This window comes from Marmota monax, unplaced genomic scaffold, assembly GCF_021218885.2.
Source record: "Marmota monax isolate L192 unplaced genomic scaffold, Marmota_monax_Labrador192_F-V1.1 WCK01_AAM20220418_F8-fsc00006, whole genome shotgun sequence".
Taxonomy (NCBI): Eukaryota; Metazoa; Chordata; class Mammalia; order Rodentia; family Sciuridae; genus Marmota; species Marmota monax.
The window spans coordinates 5,487,336-5,509,921 of NW_026693712.1; the positions used below are offsets into that span (position 1 = coordinate 5,487,336).

The 22,586-nt window shown below is 37.8% G+C and overlaps 1 protein-coding gene across 2 annotated transcripts in view; it reads left to right on the forward strand.

The window, feature by feature from the left end:
• The window catches only part of Ccdc192 (coiled-coil domain containing 192), a 200,760-nt gene that overhangs the window by 127,280 nt on the left and 50,894 nt on the right, over positions 1–22,586 (forward strand). For both annotated transcript variants that reach the window (XM_046460444.2, XM_058584214.1), the window contains one exon: positions 12,156–12,288. In XM_046460444.2, the coding sequence (XP_046316400.1) occupies positions 12,156–12,288 (133 nt within the window). The remainder of the gene's footprint in view (positions 1–12,155; positions 12,289–22,586) is intronic.

The following is a 22,586-nucleotide window of genomic DNA, read 5'->3' on the forward strand; positions in this document are numbered from 1 at the left end:
TCCAAGATGTATTTTTGGCAACTGGACTTTTCCATATCTAGATGGTTTTCTGTCAGGCTAGTGTTGCTCCTATTATTACAAAGGATGACTGGGAAGTTCAAGACCAAATTAGAACTGATTAAATATGGCTCCTGTGGGTTTTCTGGGTCAGGAGCAAAATAAGCAGCTCATCATTTGTCTAAGTTGGGAAATTCTCAGCCTCTTATTAATTCAACTCATATGTTTATCCCTAAATCTTACAATCTCAGAGTCTGGGAAATTGTGACACAAGTCGCTAGTGAGAGATGAGACAAGTATTCTTTAGCCAAGGCCACATGTTCCACTCCCTCCCTGTAATCCTTGCATATCTGAAAAGAGGGTGTGTTGCTGTAAACAGGCACAGATGTCTACCAGTCAGGACTTCAAGATCTCCTTGAAGATCCCTGTTTGTAGTTCAGATTCATGTACTGTCTTCTCAGTGCTGCATCTGTAATATAATTAGAGAAGGCACTTATATAGGGAGAGAATTAACAGAAGAGGCAGACCCTTGAAATTCAACAAATCCAAGAATAATCTGTATTTGATGACTTGTTTTCTGACAAGGATATTTGTTAAGACTTGTTAAAATATGCAGCCTGAAACTTGCTAATATCTCCAAAGCAAAAGTTCACACCACCACCACACCTTTCCCTCCCCCTCTGATTCTTGGCATGCTATTTACAAGTGCCAAATACTTCTTTTATTGGGTTATGCTTTGCAACCCACCTGGCATTCATATAACCCATTCACATTCAACTTCTGCTCTAAGCACTATTAAAACATAGCCAAATATAAATCCCAATATTCTCATCTCTCCACCTGTGAAATTTGGCTTCATGGCATGAACGAATGAACTTCTCACAATAGTGGAAAAAGATAAAAGCCAAAAATACAAATGTAACTAAAGTCACAGCTGTGATGTTGAATATGAGGAATACAAATTTAGGTTGTCAATATTGCTTAATGCTTAGACCTTTTTCCCAGTGCTAACCTGTGTCCACAAAGCAGGACAGAAACATTTCAGTAAAAGACGTTTTCAGGTGTGACAAACCACTACTATTTCTTCCATCACCTTTTTAAGATCTTTTTTCATTGTTTAAGAGAATAGGTCTCACTATGTTGCCCCGGTTGGCCCTGAACCCCTGGACTTGAGCAATTCTACTACTTTACTCAGTCTTCTGAGTAGTGAGGACAGTATGCCCACTGCACTAGATTTTCCATCACCTTTAAAGGTTTAGGATCTAGATAGCACCCAGTGGTCAAGAAAAGAGGCTCAGAAAAACTGGATGTAAAGATTAAGTAAATGATTGTCCAATTGTAAGGTTTTAGCCAACAGAAGCGAGGGGTGATTTTTGTTTCAGCACTAGGGGTTTTCTTATTGACTAAACACAGATGACACTGTCACCAATAATAGATAAAATGTCATTTATCACATAATTCACATTCAATACACATTCATAAAATAGCACAACTATCAGTAAAACTAAGGAGGGGGGGGGAATGTTCTGTGAGGAGACTCCCAAAAAAACTTTGTCTTGCATCTCTTGGGGAAATGAATTTTAAGGTGGTTCAGCTTTAAACATTGGGCTAAATCTGTATTTGCCAACATTATATGTGTGTAATTTATTTGAAAATAAACTCCTTTCTTTGCTTTGTACCTATAGCACTCTGAAAAATTTGGTTTCTCTAACTAAAGGACAAGACAGAGCTTTAGTGGCACTTGCTCTTCCCTCTGAGTCTTTTTTATAGTTTGGTGTCCCCTTTTTTACAGTGGACAAGTAAAATGGAACCAAGAAAAGTAAAATCAAGAAATGAGAGGGCTGGGGATGTGGCTCAAGCGGTAGCACGATCGCCTGGCATCAGCACCACATACAAACAAAGATGTTGTGTCTGCCAAAAACTAAAAAATAAATATTAAAATTCTCTCTCTCTCTCTCTCTCTCTCTCTCTCTCTTTAAAAAAAAAGAACCAACTTGAATCTAATGTATGAAATATGATATGTCAAGAGCTTTATAATGTTTTGAACAACCAATAAAAAAAATTTAAAAAAAAAAAAAAGAAAAAAAAATGAGTACCCTCAGGGTAGCAATCATAACCAAGTTGCTGAATACCATCTGAGGTTCTTGATAAAAGCCATTGGTCTCAGCACATGCAGACTATGTGTCATTAGCTCTGCTCCTCAGTAATGCTTCATGGTTGTGACTTAACCAAGGGAAAAAACACCTGCTTTACCAACTTATTCTAACCACTTGGTTAGTTTACTATTCAAGTGAATACTCCCTTTCAATTAAAAGACTCAAAAAGAAAAACTGTAGCTTGAGCTAGGAGCCAAGTTTTATGCTTTAATCTCTGATAATTTCTCCATATGCATTAAAATGTCCTTAGTCAAATTAAATGTCAAACATTGCTTGTGATGAAACTGATGGGAAATTTTTAATTTTCAATTAATTTGAGATTCTTACCCACTGCAAAACTACTTTTGTTTTGAGACATATACCAGATTAAGCAATTGAAAAATTAAATGACTGATGAACTAACTACTACTCATGTAATTGCAGCGATATAGTACTCAACTTAACAGATATTAGTATAAAGTAACATCTATGCTCAGATTATCCATTGCCAAGAATAAATTAATATCTCAAAGCACTACTTACAAAGAATCTAAATTCTAAAATAATATCAGTAATACTACTAATATCATGCCACTCTGCCATTTTTAAAACACTCAAACACACGCTTATCTTTAACATAGGAAATTCGTTTTCACATGAGCTCTGGTCCCTTTTACTTTAAACCTAAAAGTTCTTCTTTAAAATTGCTTCAACTCTGCAGTTTAAAAAAGCAATTTTTTAAACTTTGCATTTCATGGGAAAATAATACACATCGCAGAAAACTTGCCACTTTGCTGCTTCCTGTAATTTCTCTTATACAACATACAAAGCTATTTCATGCTTCATGAGCATCATTTCTCCTTTTATGATAATTTTTCTTTATCTACTTGGGTTTCTTTGTCATCGTGTCTAGTTTTAAGGTCTGCTCTTGTATTCACTGAGCCCAAACCCCCTGTTATTTCACCATTCTCAAGGCAGAACAGAGTCTCTAAAGGAGAAGAATATTTTTTTGGAAAGATTAATTTAATTACGTTGTATTTACTACACCAAAAAATGCCTAAAGGTATTTTAAGCACCTTGGTGCTTAGAATCTCTATTTTCCAGTCTTGAACACACGCCTTTGCTTTATGATTCAAGATAAGTCACAGATGGCCGATAGTTGCTGATTATCATCTTGAAGGCAGCCTTGTTCAAATTCAAAGAGAGCACTGGGCACAAGCAAAAACAATATCTGCCCAAACAATATCTGCTGAGAAAAGTTCTTCATTGTTTTTGTAATCGTATCACAAGGGTTTAGCATCCCTTTCACAAGGCAGATATGGAAATCTTTTCACCACTTGTATATTCTGTCCTCTCTAGTTTCTGTTCTTTTCCACCCACATCCCTTCTTATGGCTGTTTGCTAATGATACCAGCACCTGTAGAGGTGGGGCTGAGAAACTAAAATTGCTTCTTATACAGCTTTGGCCCTTTGGGCACTCTCTGTCCCCAGGGAGAATTGGACTGGAAAACAGCTTTTTATCAGACTCTGTTAGGTGTGAAAACACACTTAACTCTGTTCTCAGGGTGTGATTTGAGATGTAAAACCAAGAAGTGGACTTGGCTTGAGCAGGCACTGCCTACGCTATGTGTGTGCATGATCTCCTTGAGCGCTAGGTTTTGTTCTTTGCTGGACTCAGTAATATAAAAACATATTTATTGTACTATAACTTCTTTCTTTCTCAAAAATCCCAATTGTCAGCCTACTGGGTGAGAAAGATGCATGTTACACAAAGGAAGGAACATACAAAGGGAGTCTCCTTAATCTCAGAACTGAGGTTGTTTTGACATTAGAATACAGTGTGTACCATATTGTTTTATGAAAGCTGCTCAATGATCCAGCTTATTTCTTTTTTTTCCTTCCTTCTTTTTTCTTTTATCCCCCAGTCCTGGGGATCAAACCCAGATCTTTCCCCATGTTAGGCACGTGCTCTACCATGAGTTATATCCCCAGTCCCCAGTGTATTTCTTTCAAGCTAGCAAGACTTTTATCATGTGTAACCCTAGTATGTATTATAGAGAGTGACAGAGTTCTATCCTACTAGTCTGTAAAGATGGCTTTCAGGGAAGTCTACCTGCCTAAAGTCCTGCATTCTAATCCTGGGGCCTTAGATTTGAGGGATCTTAGACAGTACTCTGGGTTGTAGTCATAGAACCATTCCATTGCTTTTTACCTCTTTTGTATTTTAATTATACAGAATAATGGGTTTCATTGTGGCATATTTGTGCATGCAAAATATCATGCACAAATGATAACATCTACCCACCTTCAGCTGTTATGGCCACAGAGAAATGTTCTTCCATTTCTCTCATTCTGGAGATAAAGAGGATGTTCTTCCATTTCTCTCATTCTGGAGATAAAGCCAATCAAACTGGAGAGGGTCAAGGGGAAAGCAGTATGAATAATTTGCCTCTTTTTACCATCACAGTGATCAAATCACCTCTCAGTCCCTTTTCTCTTTGAGACGAGGAGTCAGAAAACCTGGCTCTGAGTCCTGCTTCCTGCAGCTTTATTAGCTGTGACAAATCATTTTTCTCTGCTTTTCCTTCTGCAGTTCTAAGATACCGGGTCTGGACAATTTGGCCTCTAAGAGTGCATCCAATTCTGTATCATCTAAGATTTGATGATTCCAACTGATTTAACAATTCTTTCTGAGCAGTCAAGTCCTTGGCTTCAAGATTTCACAGTCATAAGTTATTCATCACTGCACTTGAATTAGAAATGGCTTTGTAGAGTCTGAAATGTCCTTTTATCCAACTTCTGCAATGTGAACACTGGGTATGATTCTGAGGCATTTATCCACAGTGATGGACGTCACCATCAGGAGACAGGTTGCATGCATTTGAATTATGGTTCACCATTTTGCTCTAGAAAAATTACTCAAATCCTTCTGTGTCTCAGTATTTGCATCTAAAAATGGGATTATAAGGGTCCTAATTCATTGGTTTGCTATGAAACTGAAATGAACTAACACACATAAAGTTCATAGACTTATACCTGGGACATTGTAAATGGTCAATAGATATTAACTTCTCTCTGGAGTTATTCTCTCCCAATAATGGGCTCTATGCCACATTAAGGGAAGTGGAGTTTAATGTCTTTAGGGAAGAACATCCTATTTTTAGGACAAGTGTATTATTAGAACTGTTTACCTTATCATTGAAATTCACTCCAAATATTATGTTCTCTCATTATTTTGAGTTAATTTGTAATTTTTCTTAAATAAACACTTAGACTAGCATTCTAGAAACCAGAATACTGACTGGGAAATTTCACTTCTGTCTCTAATAATCGTTTATACAACAGGGGAAAGAAACGGAGATTTGGTTCTGACTATAGGCAAATTCTTTCTTGTAGTGAGTTGTTTGTTTAATTACTGGGCTTTTATTTTCTTCTTAATAGAAACCTCTTGAGTGTGGGATATGATTAAAATGCATTTCTATAGCATTTTTTAACACAAAATAATGTGAGTTGATACTCACATGGGAAGGCTACTAAAGAACTGGAAAATTTCAGCTTTTATTTCCAAGGTCTGATTATCTTATCCATTAAGCATCATCTGTCTACCAGTGATCATATGGGACCAGGCACTCAGTCAAGGTTTTGATGAGCCCTGAGAGTTTTTTGCATCAACCTAGTTCCCTAAGACTTTCCAGATGAGATAAATCTTAAGCTACATTTTGCAGTTGTGATCATTTTTCATTCAAGGCATTCTGTAGGAAAGTCTCATTTGATCCATTCTTTGTCATGTCAGATGACTCAAAAGAAGGTAACAATTGCCAGAATCAACTCAGGATTTTCTGAGGAAATGAACAACACCTAGCCCAGATTGCTCTTATCTGGGCGTATCAAGACTTTCCTTTATTTCCTAGGCTCTTTAGAGCTACCATAGCAACCCATGCTATAAATGCGACACAATTGCACTTCAAAGCTACACCTTTATAGCCAAGGCTGTTCTATTGCCTCTCTAGGTTACTTTTCAGTAACTTAGATAATTAATGGTGCTGTTGGTTAGTGAGGCTTCATGTGAGTGCTGAAAAGAAAAGTAAGTGAAGACCTTGGGTCAAGTCCATTTGAGTAACACTGCATGACCAGGATTGGGTCCAATAGAACTCTTGGTGGCTCAACTGTTTCATCTGTATAGAAAAATACAATTTTAATTACAGTTGGATTTTATCAACGAGCAGTGCCCACTGGAAATGTAGCGTAAGGACTATAAAGCCAGGTGTGCAATACCCATGTGGAAGAGTCCCTAAATCAAAGGCTGGCAGGGACTGGAAAGGAACATAAATGCCATATATTTGACATCCCTGGACTCTTAAAACATTCTGTGAGGGCACTATGAGTCAAAAAAAAGAAGAAGAAGAAGAAGAAGAAGAAGAAGAAGAAGAAGAAGAAGAAGAAGAAGAGGAGAAGAAAGAAAGAAAGAAAGAAAAGGAAAAAAAGTAGGAGATGTGAAATTGATTTTTAAGCCAAATTGTGTACCTTTGTTAATTTCATTATAATGACTATTAGAAGAGGAATGAAAAGAGAAACCTAACTTTATCTTCTGTATTCAAACCAAATTCTCTCATACATCCTGGTATGGAGCATTTTATCAGTGGTCCCCTGGAGTGAAAACTTTTATCTTTATCATATATGCTAAGCAAAGAAAGTGGAATAGACAGGTGATATTTCAGATAATGTGGTTGTATTAAATATATTTTCATCACTGGGACCAGAATACCTGACAAGACCAACTTATAAGAAGAAAAATTGATTCTGACTCATAGTTTCAGAATTTCAGCCCATGGTCAGCTATTTTCAAGGCAGAAACATCATGGCAGAGGAAAGATGCTCAGCTCATGCAGCCAGGAGGCAGAGAGACTGGAGGGTAAGAGAAGACGAAACCTTCCAGGGCATGCTACCTATTTCCTTCACTTAAGTACCACCTCCCAGTAGTTCATTCAGCTATCAATGAGTTAATCCACTGATGAGGTCAGATTCTTTATTATCCAATGCCTTAAAAGCCCCACCTCTGAAGCTTGCTGCATTTTTTTTAGGTTTTATTTTTTATTTTTATTTTTTAAAATTAATGAATTAATTAATTTTTTGCATTGCAATTGTTAATACACCATTATACAATAATTTATCATATCTCTGATTATATATAAGGTATATTAACACCAACTTCACACATTGAAGCTTGCTGCATTTTGAGACCGTACTTTGAACACATGAACCTTTGGGGGGACATTCCAGCTTGAAATCATAAAAGTGTGAAAACAACTCTGATCTTGTAGACACAAGAAAGCTGCCATGGGGAACTAGAGCTTGGGCCTTGAAGTGCTCCATCTCTCCCTGTAGCCAGCCACCTACTTCACCTAGGCATCAGGCCAGCTCTGGCAGAAGATTGGATCAAGGCTATTTGCATGTCTGTTTTCAGGACATTAAGCTTTGTCTTCCCATATAAAATGGGAAGGCAGTCAATGCAATCATGCAGAAAACTTATCTTGGAAAAAAAGAAGACTAAAGTTTTTCTTTCAATAAGTACAAATTCTATTTTCTGTAAAGTGTGATAAAAACAACTTCAGAAAATATACATGTTTTGATGAAGGGTTGAAGTTCTCCTTTTTTGTGATTCAAGGAATGATGACAAAAATAGAAAGACTTTATTATATCGTTAAGCGTAGCACTGGGTGTTATCATTTATATGTTGTATCATTTGAGCCCCCAAACACTCTATGAAATGGACTCTAAAGCTGGAGATGTCAGCCTGACCCAATTTCTCATGGCCAGTAAGTGACAAAGCTCAACTTCATAATCCAAAGCCATGAGTCAAAGTGTGTGGAAATACCCAGAAATGTTAGACAGTGCTGGCAATTCTGCATTGAAACTCTTCTATAAATAGCTCCCTGACTATTTCTGATTCTCATTGACTTAGTATAATGTAAGCCATTCAGCAATATGATACTGATAAATATTTCCTTTTCAAAACATTACACAAATACATGATTTCCTCCCTCTTTCTACCCTGTAGGAGAAGTAGGAAAAAAACAAGATAATAGGAATTTGCCTCCAAGCTCCAATACCTTCCTATCCTCTTGGTAATTACTGAAGAGAGTCCCTAGTTACTAAGGAGACCATAACAGAATCCATTAGGTTCCAGTACACTTGGGTTGCCTGGCTAGCGAACGCCAAAATAGCAAAGGAAAATATTATCATTGCTGAAATCATTTGATGTCTATGACTAATAAAAAACATGTTGGCAAATTGAATTTTTTGAACTGCCCAAAGGGCTTGGTAAAGACTATGAATTAATAACACACAGCATTCTGTCTAGAGAAGAAAAAGAAATTTTTTTAAAAAAGCAAAATATTAAACCATTTCTAAAAAAAAAAAATATCTGAACAATTAAAAGGTCCTTACAGAAACAAACATTAGGGAACCACATCTAGGTCTCTTATTAAATTTTTTATTTAAATTTAATTTTCTGACCCCTCCTTTTCCTATAGCTAAATAATAAATTCTGTGAATTCTGAGTCACATTATTCTTGAATAGTAAGAGACCCACAGGCCTTCTTATCCAATTTCTCATAAATACCAGAATTATCTTTAAAGTGTCCCTGACAACTGTACCAACCATCAAGGCTTTGAAGGCAGAAGTTTCCATTCACATGTGTGCTGTGCCCCTTGAGGGGCTAGTGGAAGACAGAAGTGAGAAGAATTGGGATTGAGCCAACTTCCAACGACCTCTTCACTCCAGGTCCAGAGGTTACTCTGGGCTTGCCTGAAAATGTTCATCAGTGTCCTCTGCTTGACCATTCCAGAGCAGCAGGTCTCTGCCAGGATCCATCCTGTCTTGTTATGGCTGTGGCTCTGATTCTTGGAGGCTGTGTTCTCATGTTGTGCCAAAATCCTCTCTCCTCCTGTTTTCTACCTATTGTTCTCTGTGGTATCTCTAGAACAACACTGCTTGACTCAACTTCCTTTCCTCCTAAATAGTCCCTTAGATAACTGAAGTCAACTGTCATGACTGCCTGGTGTACTGTTTTCTCCAAAAGTTGTTTCCCTATTAGATCATAAGGCAAGCATACAAATATAATTTGAAGAGACAGAACACATAATTATCATTAAAAAAAGACAAAAAGGTAGTCTGAAAATTTGATTTTTTTTTTGGTGGGGGGGCAGATACCTTGGATTGAACTCAGGGGTACTCGACTACTGAGCCATATCCCCAATCCTAATTTGTATATATTTTTTTTAATTTAGAGACAGGGTTGCTTAGTGCTTTGCCATTGCTGAGGCTGGCTTTGAACTCAAGATCCTCCTGTCCCAGCCTCAGGAGCCCTAATTAGGATTACAGGAGTGCGCCACCATGCCTAGCATGAAAATTTGATATTTTTTTTTAAGTTAAAATTCTAAAATAAAAAGTTGAAGGACTGGAGGTATAGCTGAGTGGTAGAATGCATGTTTTGCATACATGAAGCTATGAGTTCATTCACTAGCACCAAAAAACAAAAACAATCAAACAAAAAAGAGTTGAAATTCTCAATTGGTATTGAAAAGCAATGTATCTGTACTCTGGGTTTCTGAATTCTGTCAAGTCATCCTGTCAAAATGGAAACAAAGATTTTTTCTTAGTTATAGACATCATGCCAGTTCCTAGTAACATCCCACCAATTCTCACCAAAGTTGCATTTAAAAAAAAATTACTATTAATGCCTACTTTACCTGCATATAAATACTTATGACAAGATTTGAAAACGAATATCATCTATTAAGAATTAAAGAAGGGGTGATGTAAAGAAAATAGATATTTAATTCTTCTCTCCATCCCATATCTTATTATGAAAAACTTTAAGCAGGTAGATATGTTGATTTTATAGCAAACACCCATATATTCAACAAGTAGAGTCTACAATGAACATTGCACTATCTTCAATATCTCTCAAATCTGTACCTTTCTCTGTCTGTCCATCAACCCACCCTACATTTTTATACATTTCAATATCACTTGTTTGCAGCAGAATACTTTATCCTCACACACCAACATGCATGTTGTTATCAATTCTTTTTTGAAACGTTTGGTTCATGTTCCCTTCTGAATCCCCTTTACCATACTTTTATTCCCTCCCTTTCCTCAATTTTCATTTTTGTGTTCTTCTTCCCACTTTCTGTCCCCAAGATCTAAGAGATAAAAGAAAGATGTAAAATTCTTGAATGTCTAATATCCTTAGAATCGCATCAGGGAAGATCACTGATGACCAGCCAGAGTCTCATAGCTTTTATAGTTGCAGGCATGGGATGGATGAGGACCTCAGGAACAGGCTAATCAGAGAGGAATTAGCATGAGAATTTAATAATTTACTATGCGAAGCACAGCTATTAAATGCCCAGGCATATTTCCTCATCAATCTACTCTCTCTTTGAACTAATGGCCATGGAAGGCCAATTATGAAGGCTTTTAGTAACCAGAGACTCAGAGGAGGGAAACTCAAAAGTCCTGGTGGTCTGGAAGAAGAGACCTCATCAGCTGATGTTTCAACAGCTGGCTTCATGATGAAATGAGGATGGGGACACTAACTATCACTGTAGAACTTCTGGGAAGACCTGCCACTGGGGTCATGGCTAGTGAGTGCACTTCTAACCTGGACTGCATGGGTGAACCCTATCAAATTCTACCCTTCCAACTTCCTTCAAAAACATCCGTTGAGCCCCATTCCTTTGAGGAACACATTCTCTTTTAACCATGCTTATGGCATTAGTTAAGATTTAGTGAAGTCCTGACCATCCTGTGTTGGGTCTGGGGGACAACCTGTCTTTTTGTTTTGTTTTGGTTTTTCGGTTTGTGTGTGTGTTTGTTTGTGTGGTGCTGAAGATGAACCCAGGGCCTCACACAGGCCAGACAAGTGCTCTACCACTCGGCTACATCCCCAGCTCGACAACCTGTCCTTAAAATGTGAAGTCTGTGTCTATCTAATTCCACCTTTGCAAATCAATTTTACTGGCTTTATTCTCTAATATGAGAGTGATTATCTGCCTTCTGAGCACTCTGTGTTCAGAGGCCAGGAAAGAAGCGCTCTTCTATAGTGAGAAAACCATTATTTTCTCTATCTCAAGATTTATGTCTGACAAGCAATGTTCATTGTTCATTCTCTGGACTTCCTAATTAACAGCCCACAAAGACTTGGCAAGGTGAGATCCCCAGTGAAAAGGCAGCTGCCCAAAAGCAACACAAATGTACAAATGCAACACTTGTCACATCAGACAGCTTCTCCAATGTTGCAGATCAATCTAACTTTGACAAATTAAACCTACTTTGAAATCCATGAAAGGAGCTCTCTAGTCATAAAATCTCAAGGTGAATCCTTTGGTTATATAACCACTTCTTAATGTAGTTCTCCCAAAGGTTTGGACTTAAAATCAGTTTTAGAGCAAGGCTTTCCTATCCTCTACTGCTTAAAAACAATTCTTACCCTTAACCACGTTCCATGTACAGATAACATAGGAAATGCCATCACTGCATAGTAGCACCATATGCTTTAGAGTGTATTTAAAACTAACATTCAACTGTTGCAGAAAACATGACTCAGAACAAGGCTCTGGTTATTTCACAAGAGTCTGCGACAGATTGGGTGCAGGGGGAACCTGATACTTTTAGGTATTAGCACCTCAGTGGTAAATGTTAACTGGCAACTTTAAGTTCTTCTCTAATTGCCTCTGTTATAAGCAACCTATCCTCAGATCCAGATTAAAACTCTTTCCAGAGGGTGAAAGGTCCCATAATGTAGAGAGTAGACTTTTATTGCTGGGAACTCAAAGATTCTGACGGTAGCATATGTGCCTTGTGTCACAGACCTCAAGCAGTACTCAATCTACATAAACAGGGAGCATTTCATCTAAGCAGGGCTTCAAAGGCAATGTTTGTTCATACATCATTAGTTTCTTTGATTCCTTTGATGCATCTGTCTCTAGTGATGGAAACTCTTTTTTTTTTTTAAGAAACTAAAGCACAAAAAGAAAATGAAAAAACTAAAAACTGATTTGGCAACAGCTAAGCAAGAGGCTGCCTTCACAATCATGGAACTCAATGAGAAGATAAAGATGCTCTGTGAAGGAAAGCCAGCCCCTAGAGGTCAGTATTACCACGTGACAATTGCACCCTGGCCCCTCATCTTGGGTGATGCCTATGGTTTCATTGGCAACCAAGCAAAAAGCAAGACCACTGTGCCTGGCAGCGTCCTAGCTCAGCAGCATACTGGCCTGGCCTGACCTCTGTTAGGAATGAACAGAGATGGCACGTGAGCTACTAACTCTGGGCTGGGTTTGCTTTCACTTTAGAGAGGCAGAGAATGAATAAGCTGCTCTTTAAGGGGAAGTCTCTGAAAATGAACAACTGGCCTGAAATAGATCTGTGAAGTGTCATTGGATAAGCTGGGTGACTGTGAGGAAAGGGCAGTGCCTAAGAAGGAAGACCTGACACCTTGAGGAACAGGGCTCTGGAGTAGGGCCAGGAGCCTGTCTGAGCGCACAGGCTGGCACGCTAAGACAGCACAAGGAAGGGAGGAGAGTCTTTTTTAACAGCAGACAAATGAAGCAGAAAACCAGCAGGGAAGGCTGGTTAGGGTGAAATCTGGATAGTTTAAAAAAATTTTTTTTGAATAGCAACATTAGTTTCAATTTAAAAAAAAATACTACTTCTACTAAGAGGCTATAAATACACTTTAGGGGAAAAAACACAGGTTGTCATTACTAATAATAGGAGTTAACATTTCACACTATGTGCCAGGCATTTTGCTAAGCAAGATGTGTAAGTATCTACTTAATTCTCAGAATAATTTCTGAGGTAAGTGTACTCATGGATTCCACCAGAATAAGTCGGGGCTCAGATATATTCATTAACTTGCCCAGGTTAGACTCAGACAGGCAATACTTGAGTAGTCAGCACCAAAGCAGTGACTTTTCCTACACCAGGGGAGGTTTCCAGCTTTGATAGGCTGAGGACGTTTTGTCTGCTATGTAGCAGCAATAACAAACTTCACTTCTGCCTGTTGATCTCCTGCAAAGACTTAGTTCCCTAAAATAAATGTCTTCCTTTGAAGTGTGCCACTCTTGCAAAGCCAGGAACATGTCATTGTTCTTACTCTGGCTTCCTTTATTACTCATAAATAATTCTGGAAAAAGAGGAGCAACTTGGAAACAAGTGGAGGAGGAAGAAGTAGGCGATGTGGTGGCTTCAGAAAGGGGACACTCCCAGAATCCTGACCACATGGTGAAACTTCACAAGCAAACTTGGTTTGTATTTTCAATTTCCAATAGCACTTTCCTAGGGTTCAAATGGCATCTAATACTGTCACCTTGAAACACCTGCCAAAGGACAACTTTTTTCTTTCTTTTCTTTTCAACTTTTTCTTTTAACAAAATAATATAAAAGCAGTTTATAATGTTGCCTTTACAACCATGAAAACTAAACAAATAAAAACCCACTAGAAAATGTTACCCATTTAAAGATCTAAGGAATCCACGGGCTAGATTTTCCATTGGTTTCTTGGGGAGAAGCTGATGACAATCATGGAACACATTGGAGGTAGTTCTCCAGCTTATTTGAGAGAAGCTTTTGACTTCTCAACTCCATGTTAAACTTAGTGCAAAAAATATTATTGCAGGGCATTTAATTCTAATTATACTTATTTAGGTAAAAATATCATTCATTGTCTAGTGCCATTTGGTCTCTCAGGTATTTGAATAAGTCAAAATTTAAATGATACTAACATGTAAATGGTTTGGGGGAGGCAGAAAATAATAAATCCCATCTTTCTTAGATCACTTTTTTCTCAGTATTTTTATTTAAAAACAAAACTACTAGTTAATAAATAAAATTAAATCTAAACAGTTATTCTAAGGTCCATTGGATCAAAATGGTACCCTTCCTTTTGGAGCTATGCTGCTTCTCTTACTGATAGAGAAACTGAGTCATTGCACCAACAAGGGGTACTAATATCTTAAATCAAATATTTTTCACATTTTTACTCTCCTGTCAGCCCTGTGCAACCTCACCTTGAATTCAATAGTCCAAGAGATTATCAAGGTCATTATGGCCCCAGAGTGATATTAACTGGCCATCTCAGACACCTTGGTCACCTTGCCCTTCCTCTCAATACACTTCAAAATAAAGCCTCTAACACTTAAGGAAAATAACCCTTATTTACCCTAGAACAATACAGGCCAACTCACCCACATACAAATATTTCTGGACCTAAAACACCATCTCTCCCTTAGTTATTTTGTGTCCTTTTATAAAATGTTTGTTCTGGGTTCTCAGACTCTGTTTGCAAAGGCCAGGTGCCCCAGTCATAATAGCTTAAGGAGAAAGGTTGATTTATTGGCACAAGTAAGCAAACCAAGAAAGGGCACGCTATTAGCTTCAGAGTCCTGCAGATTCAGGGTGTCGGATACCATTAGGACATGATGTGTCACTCATCTCTGCATGTCTCTACACTGAGACTTAATTCTGTTAAGCTAGATGTTGGAAGAGACTAGAAAGATGACTATAAAAAGCTATGGGCTGCACTTCTTTCTTATCACCTCTTTTCCAGAGAAGAAAGAAAACATTTTCCCACCAGCTCTAGTTAGAAAAGTACACGAAAGAACTCTGTCTGGCTAGGGTTGGGTATTCATCCTGGGATAGAAACCAAATTTTGTGATCAGGGATGGGGAACATTTTTGGACAAGCTTTGGTCATGCATCCCGCACTGGGTGGCAGGGTAGAGAAAAAGAAGAGTGAGAAAGAGAATGTTCTGAGTGGCCCCTCACACCAGAAGTACAGAACTGGATGGCAGAAAACCACTTCCTTAAAGGAAGAAAAATCCCATAACCAAGAAGAAGAAAAACGAAAGCCATGTTTCCAATGCATTGTCAGCTAGCCAACAAGTTAAAACTTAAAGTAATAGTAATGAATTACCCATCACAAGGGAACTAGCACTTTAAAAGTAAATTTCTTGTCAATGAACAAAAGGCCTTCAGCATCCAAGAAATAAATCTCTAGTAGTATAATTTTAGACCCCAAAATACAAGACTGTGAGCCATTTGGGAAAGAGAGGCCCCATTTGGCCTGCCTCAAGTGGTCAACTATTTTGAAGGTCTGGCTTATTATAACAAATTGCAAGAAGGGGAAAAAAACATTGATTATAAGTGGTATGTCATGTTAACCTGGATTAACAGTTACTTCTCTATTATAGTTATGATCTGATGTTTGCAATTCTAACAAGCAAATTCATGAAATATTTCCAAATAAATTAGAATCCTCTTTTACCCAAATGTGTAATTTTTCCATGTTTGGTTCATTTTCTAAACAGTTTATAGGTTGCTGTTCAGCTCTTCTGATCAGAGGAATGTTTCAGATTATCATGAATATTTTTAAGCATATTCATATTCAAATTGATAAAGGAGCCAGCTAGCCAGTTTTTTAAAAACATAAATACAGTAAACTATTTTATTAGTTATGTGCTTAAATTACGTCCCAGAAAATAAATTATTTAATAAATTATTTAAGTCCGTGAAAATTCAGCTGAGAAGAAAAACACCTTTATTATAAAACTAAAGCAACAGGAAACTTACAGCCTGAGTGTTGTTTGTTGATTTTACTTTGTGTGAATAATCACAACCCAAGGGAGATTCCTCCTGTCACTTCCAAAGTCTGCACCTGAAGTGTTTACAGCTGTATTTACTAGCAGAAATCAATGAAATGCCTATTACACTCCTTTTTGGAAGGTTGCAGAGGGTTACCAGGGATTGAACCCAGGGGCGCTTAACCACTGAGCCACATTCCCACCCACCCCACCTTTTTTTTTTTTTTTTTTTTGCAACAGGGTTCTCACTAGTTGCTTAGAGCCTCCTTGAGTTGCTGAGGCTGGCTTTGAACTTGCAATCCTTCTGGCTCAGCCTCCCTAGCTGCTGGGATTATAGCATGTGCCACTGCACCCAGCTTGCACTTCTTTTTGAAGTCGGAGTCTACCTTTTGATATAAATCAGTACACAGGAAACTAACGTTAAGTTTCAGGACTAATTCTGCTTCCTTTTGTTTAGCAGAACAAAGTCACTTAGAAAAAGGCTTTACTAGTCCTGCTGTTGATGCATGAGTAGTCTTGTTCTGGTGTGATCTCCTTCCTATCTTTGATCAGAATATAGATTTCAAGTTACTACTTAAGGAAATACACCCCTCAGGATTTTGTTCTCTTTTAATTTTTTAATTCTTTTAATATGGACCAAATAATATTTTAATATACCAAATAAAATATCTAGCCCCCACTTGCCTGTTTCCATTGTCCTAATAAAAGTCATGTCAACTCTTCAGTCGTCTCTTGGTTTTACCCCCATTAAGGCAACACGGCCCAGGTAGCCCTGTTATGTCCCAGGGCAAATGCACCTATGACTCAATGTCCAAATAGTGCCAACCATACTCTGGGTTGGGGGAGAGGGGCAGCTTGTAATAGTGATCTTCAGTGATCTTCAGTGACATAAGAGTGCTTTTAAACATTAGACAACTTACCCCATTAATTTTAAGAATCTATTACTTTCCTAGATACTTTAGAAAGTCAGGTGATATCTTTTTGCCACCACCCCAGAGCTAACTCTAAACAATATTTTAAAGGGTATTTTTTTTTACCGTGATGCTCACTCTTAGGCACTTGGCCCAAGCCTTCTCTCCGTTGAGTATTCTATTTACCTCTCCTTCTCCAAACTTCTTCCAGACCAAAGCTTCTGTTGCAACTAGGTGTTAAGGAAATGGAGATTTGGGGGTGATGAAAATATCCTGGAATTAGATATGGTAATGGTTGCCCAACATTGTTAATACAGAAAACCACTTTTAAACAATTAAAATTGTGAACTCTGAGATGTGAATTTTAATCTCAATTATAAACAAACCAACAGTGATTAAAACAAATTCTAAGATGTAATGACTAACCACCCTGTCACTTGTATATTTTAATGACTAAGAAGTGTATTTTTTTTAAAGTAATGGCTTTTTTTTTTTTGTACCAGGGATTGAACCCAGGGCCACTCAATCACTGAGCCACATTCCCAGCCCTTTTATTTTTTATTTAGAGATAGGTTCTCACTAAGTTCCTTAGCGCCTCACTAAGTTGCTGAGGCTGGCTTTGAACTTGTGATCCTCCTGTCTCAGCCTTCTGAGCTGCTGGGATTTACAGTCATGTGCCACTACCCCCAGCTCTGTCAAGTGTATTTTAAAGAAAATACATTGGGCTTAAATAAAATATTGACTTGGTAGAATTCCAAGCATATAGAAGGGGGGCTCATTTTTACATTTATTGGAGTAAGGCAGCTTTGAATAGTAGTCCATTTATGTGTAGTTTTTTTTTTTTTTTTTTTTTTTTAGCAATTCCACCCTGTCTTTTCAGCATGGTTCCTACAAAGGTTCTTATTCCTCAGAATAGGAAATAATTACTTGACCCATAGTCCTAATGCAACCTTCTTTTACCACTGAACACCGATACTTCTTTTACCAGTCTACCTAATGTTTTCTAAGAAGGTAACAATTCCAGTTTGAGGATCTCACTGTTTGAATTGCTGGGACCTCATCAAAAGTATGTTCACTTACCCATGTCATCAGATTGCACAGGACTCAGTATGATGTGTAATAAAAATCACAAACTGGCAAACTGTGCTCCCCGTTACCAAAGATGACATTGCCTTGACAGAAAAATGATAAGACTAGGAAAATTAAAGATAAAGATTTCTCTCTCCAGAGGAATCATTATCCTGCCAGTTTCAGAAAATATTTTTTAAAAAAGCTGATACTACCACAGAGTCTTCAGATGCAGAAGTTACTCCAGAGTGAAATAATTTACATTTAGATCAATAAACCCTACCAATTAACAACAAGGGAAAATGAGAGCATGGGTGTGATAACTTCAAGGTGTGCTTTCTAAATTAACATTTTAATCTTTGGGTTGCATTCAGAGATTTCCTATCAGGTTGTCTCTTCCTTTGTCCACTGATAGTCTTTTCCTGAGACAGAGCCAGCATATCCCAAACCAAAGTCTTCTCACTGATTTCAGAATTCCCCTCGAGGCTGAGGAACTCTTCCAGGAGTCCCTGCAAAATTTAGAGATTTGTTGCACAGAAGATCCCAGGAAACCATTGCTCCTTCCAGCTGGAGACTGTAGCCTATGCACAAATTCAATTTGGTTCTACTTTTCAAAAAGATATTTCAGAGAAGTCTAGGCCTGAAAAGCATCATTCTAAAAAGTAGGCAATGATCAGGACTTTGTTGGTTGCAAGTGACAGAAACCAAAATGAAACTAGTTTTGATAGGAAGGGATTTATTTGTGACTGAGGCTAGCAATAAAGTTAAGGCTGGCAAGGAGGCTGAGCCCCAGGGGGTTTCCAGACTTGGCTCTTCTTTGCCTCTTGGCCCCATCTGGTCTACACAGGCACAGATCAGGACAGTGTCCCCAGGGTGCCCTGGCTCTCAATCTATAGTGACCATATGTTGTTTCTGCCTGTACAGAACCACTTCAGTCTTCTATTAGAAACAGAATCATGATTTTCCTTTGGAAAAAGACTCCTCTCCCATTCTCTGCAGTCTTTTGGGACTGTCAATCAAAGCCTGGTTCCCCCCTCTCCCCTTAGCTCAGGGGAATGCTTAAGACTAGCTGAGCCAATCACATCTGTCCTTTGCCAGAAACTTGAACCTTGAACTAATTTGAATGAAGAAGGGCAAAAAAAGACTAGGACTGATTTGTCCTGGAGTTTGGCCCCTGGAAGAAACTGTTGGTCTGGGATACCTGTATCTCTAATGCTCCTTTTGAGAAATTTCCTTTAATTAATATTTTCCTTCAATACTAAGAGCTAACTTATAGTCTTCTCATAAATTCTTTTTTTTCTCTTAATGTGGTCAGCATGGGTTTATAATATTTGCAAACAAAGAGCTTTAATTCATACCCAACCCTGGGGAACAGAACTTTTTTTTCATACTTCATATTCAAATCTCAGAGAAGGAATTTGATTGACACGATTTGTATCACATTCTTACCCTTGGATCAATTACTATGGCCAAGGCAGGGGGGTTTATCATGGACCACACTTGGGCCATGTGCCAGAGGTCAAGGGTCAGGGCATATGATCAGATAAAAGAAGATGGAAAAGCTTTCTATACTTCTCCCTGTCTCCTGTGATCTGCTTTCTTTAAACCTCATTAAAGTGTAGAAACCCATTCACTGTTTTATCATACTGCCTATCTAGGCCCTTTCTTTACAAAATATCTGGAAATCTATTTATTTTCTGATTAACAAAAGGTAAGAAGATCCATTTTGCAATTTTTGGTTGGGGTCCAGTATTTTCCAGCCGGCAGCTGTGGGAATTTAGTGATGTCAAGGTCCCCTCCTTCCTTTGTTTGTAAGACTAATTTTGGAATTATGCCATTATCAGGAAATAGTGTTCCCTTCCTTCTGTCCATCCCTTAGGAATGGTTTTTAAAAAGAGAGAGGAAAAAAAAAAAAAAAGCTTGGCTTCTGTATCCAGAGAGGTTGGATGAAAGGGCAAGCACCAGCTAAATGTCAGACAAGGCACATGGGAAAGGGAATTTGATCAATTTCAAAGGTTTCCTATTTAACCATAGAGACTGCTATGATCACCAGAAGAGTGTGCTGCTTGGGAATGCTGCTAAACATCCCAGGCCAGCTGAAGAGGAAGATGCTTCCTTCCAGGATATTTGCAGAGCAGTCTTGTGCACTCCTTTGTTAAACATCAGCAGATGGACATTTATTTGTAAACATAAGCTGAATTGGAGACTTCGGAGTTTTAAACAATTGTCAGCCAGCTGTCTTTGGTATAAATCTCTTGTTGACAAAGTGCAAAAAGTGAATGGTGTTCTCTTCTGCAGCTCCTCAGGAACTTCTCTACAGTTTATTTAATGACTTGAAGTTTCCTGATAGGTGGTTGATGTTAGAGAGCAGCTACACTGGTCATATGGATAAATTTGGAAGAAAGATTGTGTACTTTTGTAGGACATGAGCTCATCGAATTAAATTTTAAAAGGATGCATAGGTTCTGTTGGACAAATCAGAGACCTTTGAAGTCACAAGACATTCCTGGCCTGTGGAAGAGTGATAGATATACACTTTTTAAAAGAAATATTTTTTTAGTTGTAGCTGGATACAATACATTTACTTATTTATCTTAATGTGGTGCTGAGGAACCCAAGGCCTCACACATGCTAGGTGAGCGCTCTACCACTGAGCCACAACTCCAGCCCCATAGATATACACTCTTAAATATTCACTAGATATATATCCTTATATATATTGTGATAGTCTGAAAGAGGTTTTTATTTGTTTTTTTCTTGTTATTTTTTGCTTTTGTGTTTTTAGTTTTTAAGATACACAGGCTTAGACTGGATTATCTTCCTGTACCTCTAACTTTGTAAATCAAATAAAGCCACAATTTGACATTTGTAAAAGAGCATATAACTAAAAAGTAATAAATAAGAAATGGGGGACTGGTAACATAGCTTGGTGGTAAGTGCTTGCCTAGCACACCTGAGGCCATGGGTTTCATTCCCCACACCACAAGGAAAGGAAGGAAAAGGAGAAGAAAGGTAGGACAAGCAGCAGAGTTCCTTAGTTGCTTACTGTGCAGCTGGATCCCAGAGAAGTGCGTTACTTCCTGCTAACAGGATAAATGGGGCCTGCAAGACTGAAACTGTTTCCACTCGAGTGAAGGAAGCTTTCATTGATGTCATTGATCTCAGAATCGGTGGCTGAGATGTCCACACTGCAGTCATCACCTTCTGGGCACACCATTGGAGCATCTTCTCCATGTGGTCAGACAGGTTCCAGAACCACTGTTTCCTGTGGCCATTCCTGGTAAATGAGGAAGGAGACCTCCCTCTTCATCATCTACAGAATTATAAACAGAACCTAGTAAACAAAGAAGGGAGGGGTCCCCAGCCACAAACTGAACTTGTACTATTATAAAATAATCAGTTATAAGTCAGAAGGTAAATTTCTGAGGCCAAGAAGAGAGGATGCAAGACATGCATATATACTTTCAAATGGAAGCAAACAAGAATTCTGGAGTCCTTAAAAACAGAACAAGTTCTTATAAGACAGGTTAATAGGGTAAAACTTTTTAACTTAGTTCAGGAGAATCCCTATATTACCTTAACTCTTAGAAAATTTCCTAAATACATAAAGGAATATGGTGGCAATTTTTTTTTATCACATGAACTGTCTATAATAGGATTCAGACGTCAAGTAAAAGTGCCACCCTTAATTTAAGTCAAGACAGTACATTGACCTCTGTGACAAATACCTACTTCAGTCCCTTTTTCCCAACTGACCAGAGAAATAACTTTGATGGCTCTTCAGGGCAAATAGGTCTTTCTGAATCTGGATGAATGCCAAAACCTCTGGCCTTATCCCAGGTCGTTAAGTAAACTTCTATAAAAATGTAGTTAATTTTCAATATGCTTTTATTTTATTTGTGTAGGGCATGCCACTACCAGACACTATTAATTTTAAATTATATTTAATGTTGATTAGTTCATACACAATTTGTATTTACTATTTTTAAAAGATTAACTGTAGCTTTTAAATGAGAACTCTTTTAAAATATATATATATTTTTCAGCCAGACAGAGTGACATGGAACTGTAGTCCTAGCTACTTAGGAAGGATCCCTTCAGATAAGAAGTTTGAGGCTATCCCAGGCAACATAATGAGATCCCATCTCAAAAATAATTAAATTTTTAAAATATGTTTTTCATTTCTAAGCTTTAATATATCATGTATCTTTAGTTATCATACATTAGAACTAAGTCAAGACACTAGATGATGCTAACTTTTGACATATAAATTTACACTCGTGCTCAAAAATATTTGAAATGATAACCATGTTCCAGAAGTCTAGGTATGTTATCACTGTGCTTGTAGTTCAAATAGGATTGCACAAGAGAATGGAAATGCTGAGTTTATTTAAATGATCTCATTTGTGGATATTAGCTGCTAAGTGTCTTGGGTTCTTAGAAGCAAAGGTTAGTAGAAGGTAATCAACTCCACAAATCTAGGAGAAGGTCAAAGGCATTGAGGGAAATGTGGAGCTGATTGCTCTGAACGTGAAAGTCAGTACTTATCTTTTATTAATTGAATCAGAGGAGAAAATATCAGTACCAGACCTTCTATTTTTATGCTATAAACAAAATTTTCTAATACAAGTGAATAATCTTTTCTTTTTAATAGCCATAACTTTTCCACATGAGTCCTAAGAGTCAATAATTGAATCTGATGCATTTCTTTGGAGGTTGCTTTGATCTAAAGCCAAAGGGAAGTAATTTATTTAGCAGATCTTGTGGGTTCTAAATAAAGAAATGTTTGTGAAAACGTTGGCAAACAAAATAAAGTACCTTAATTT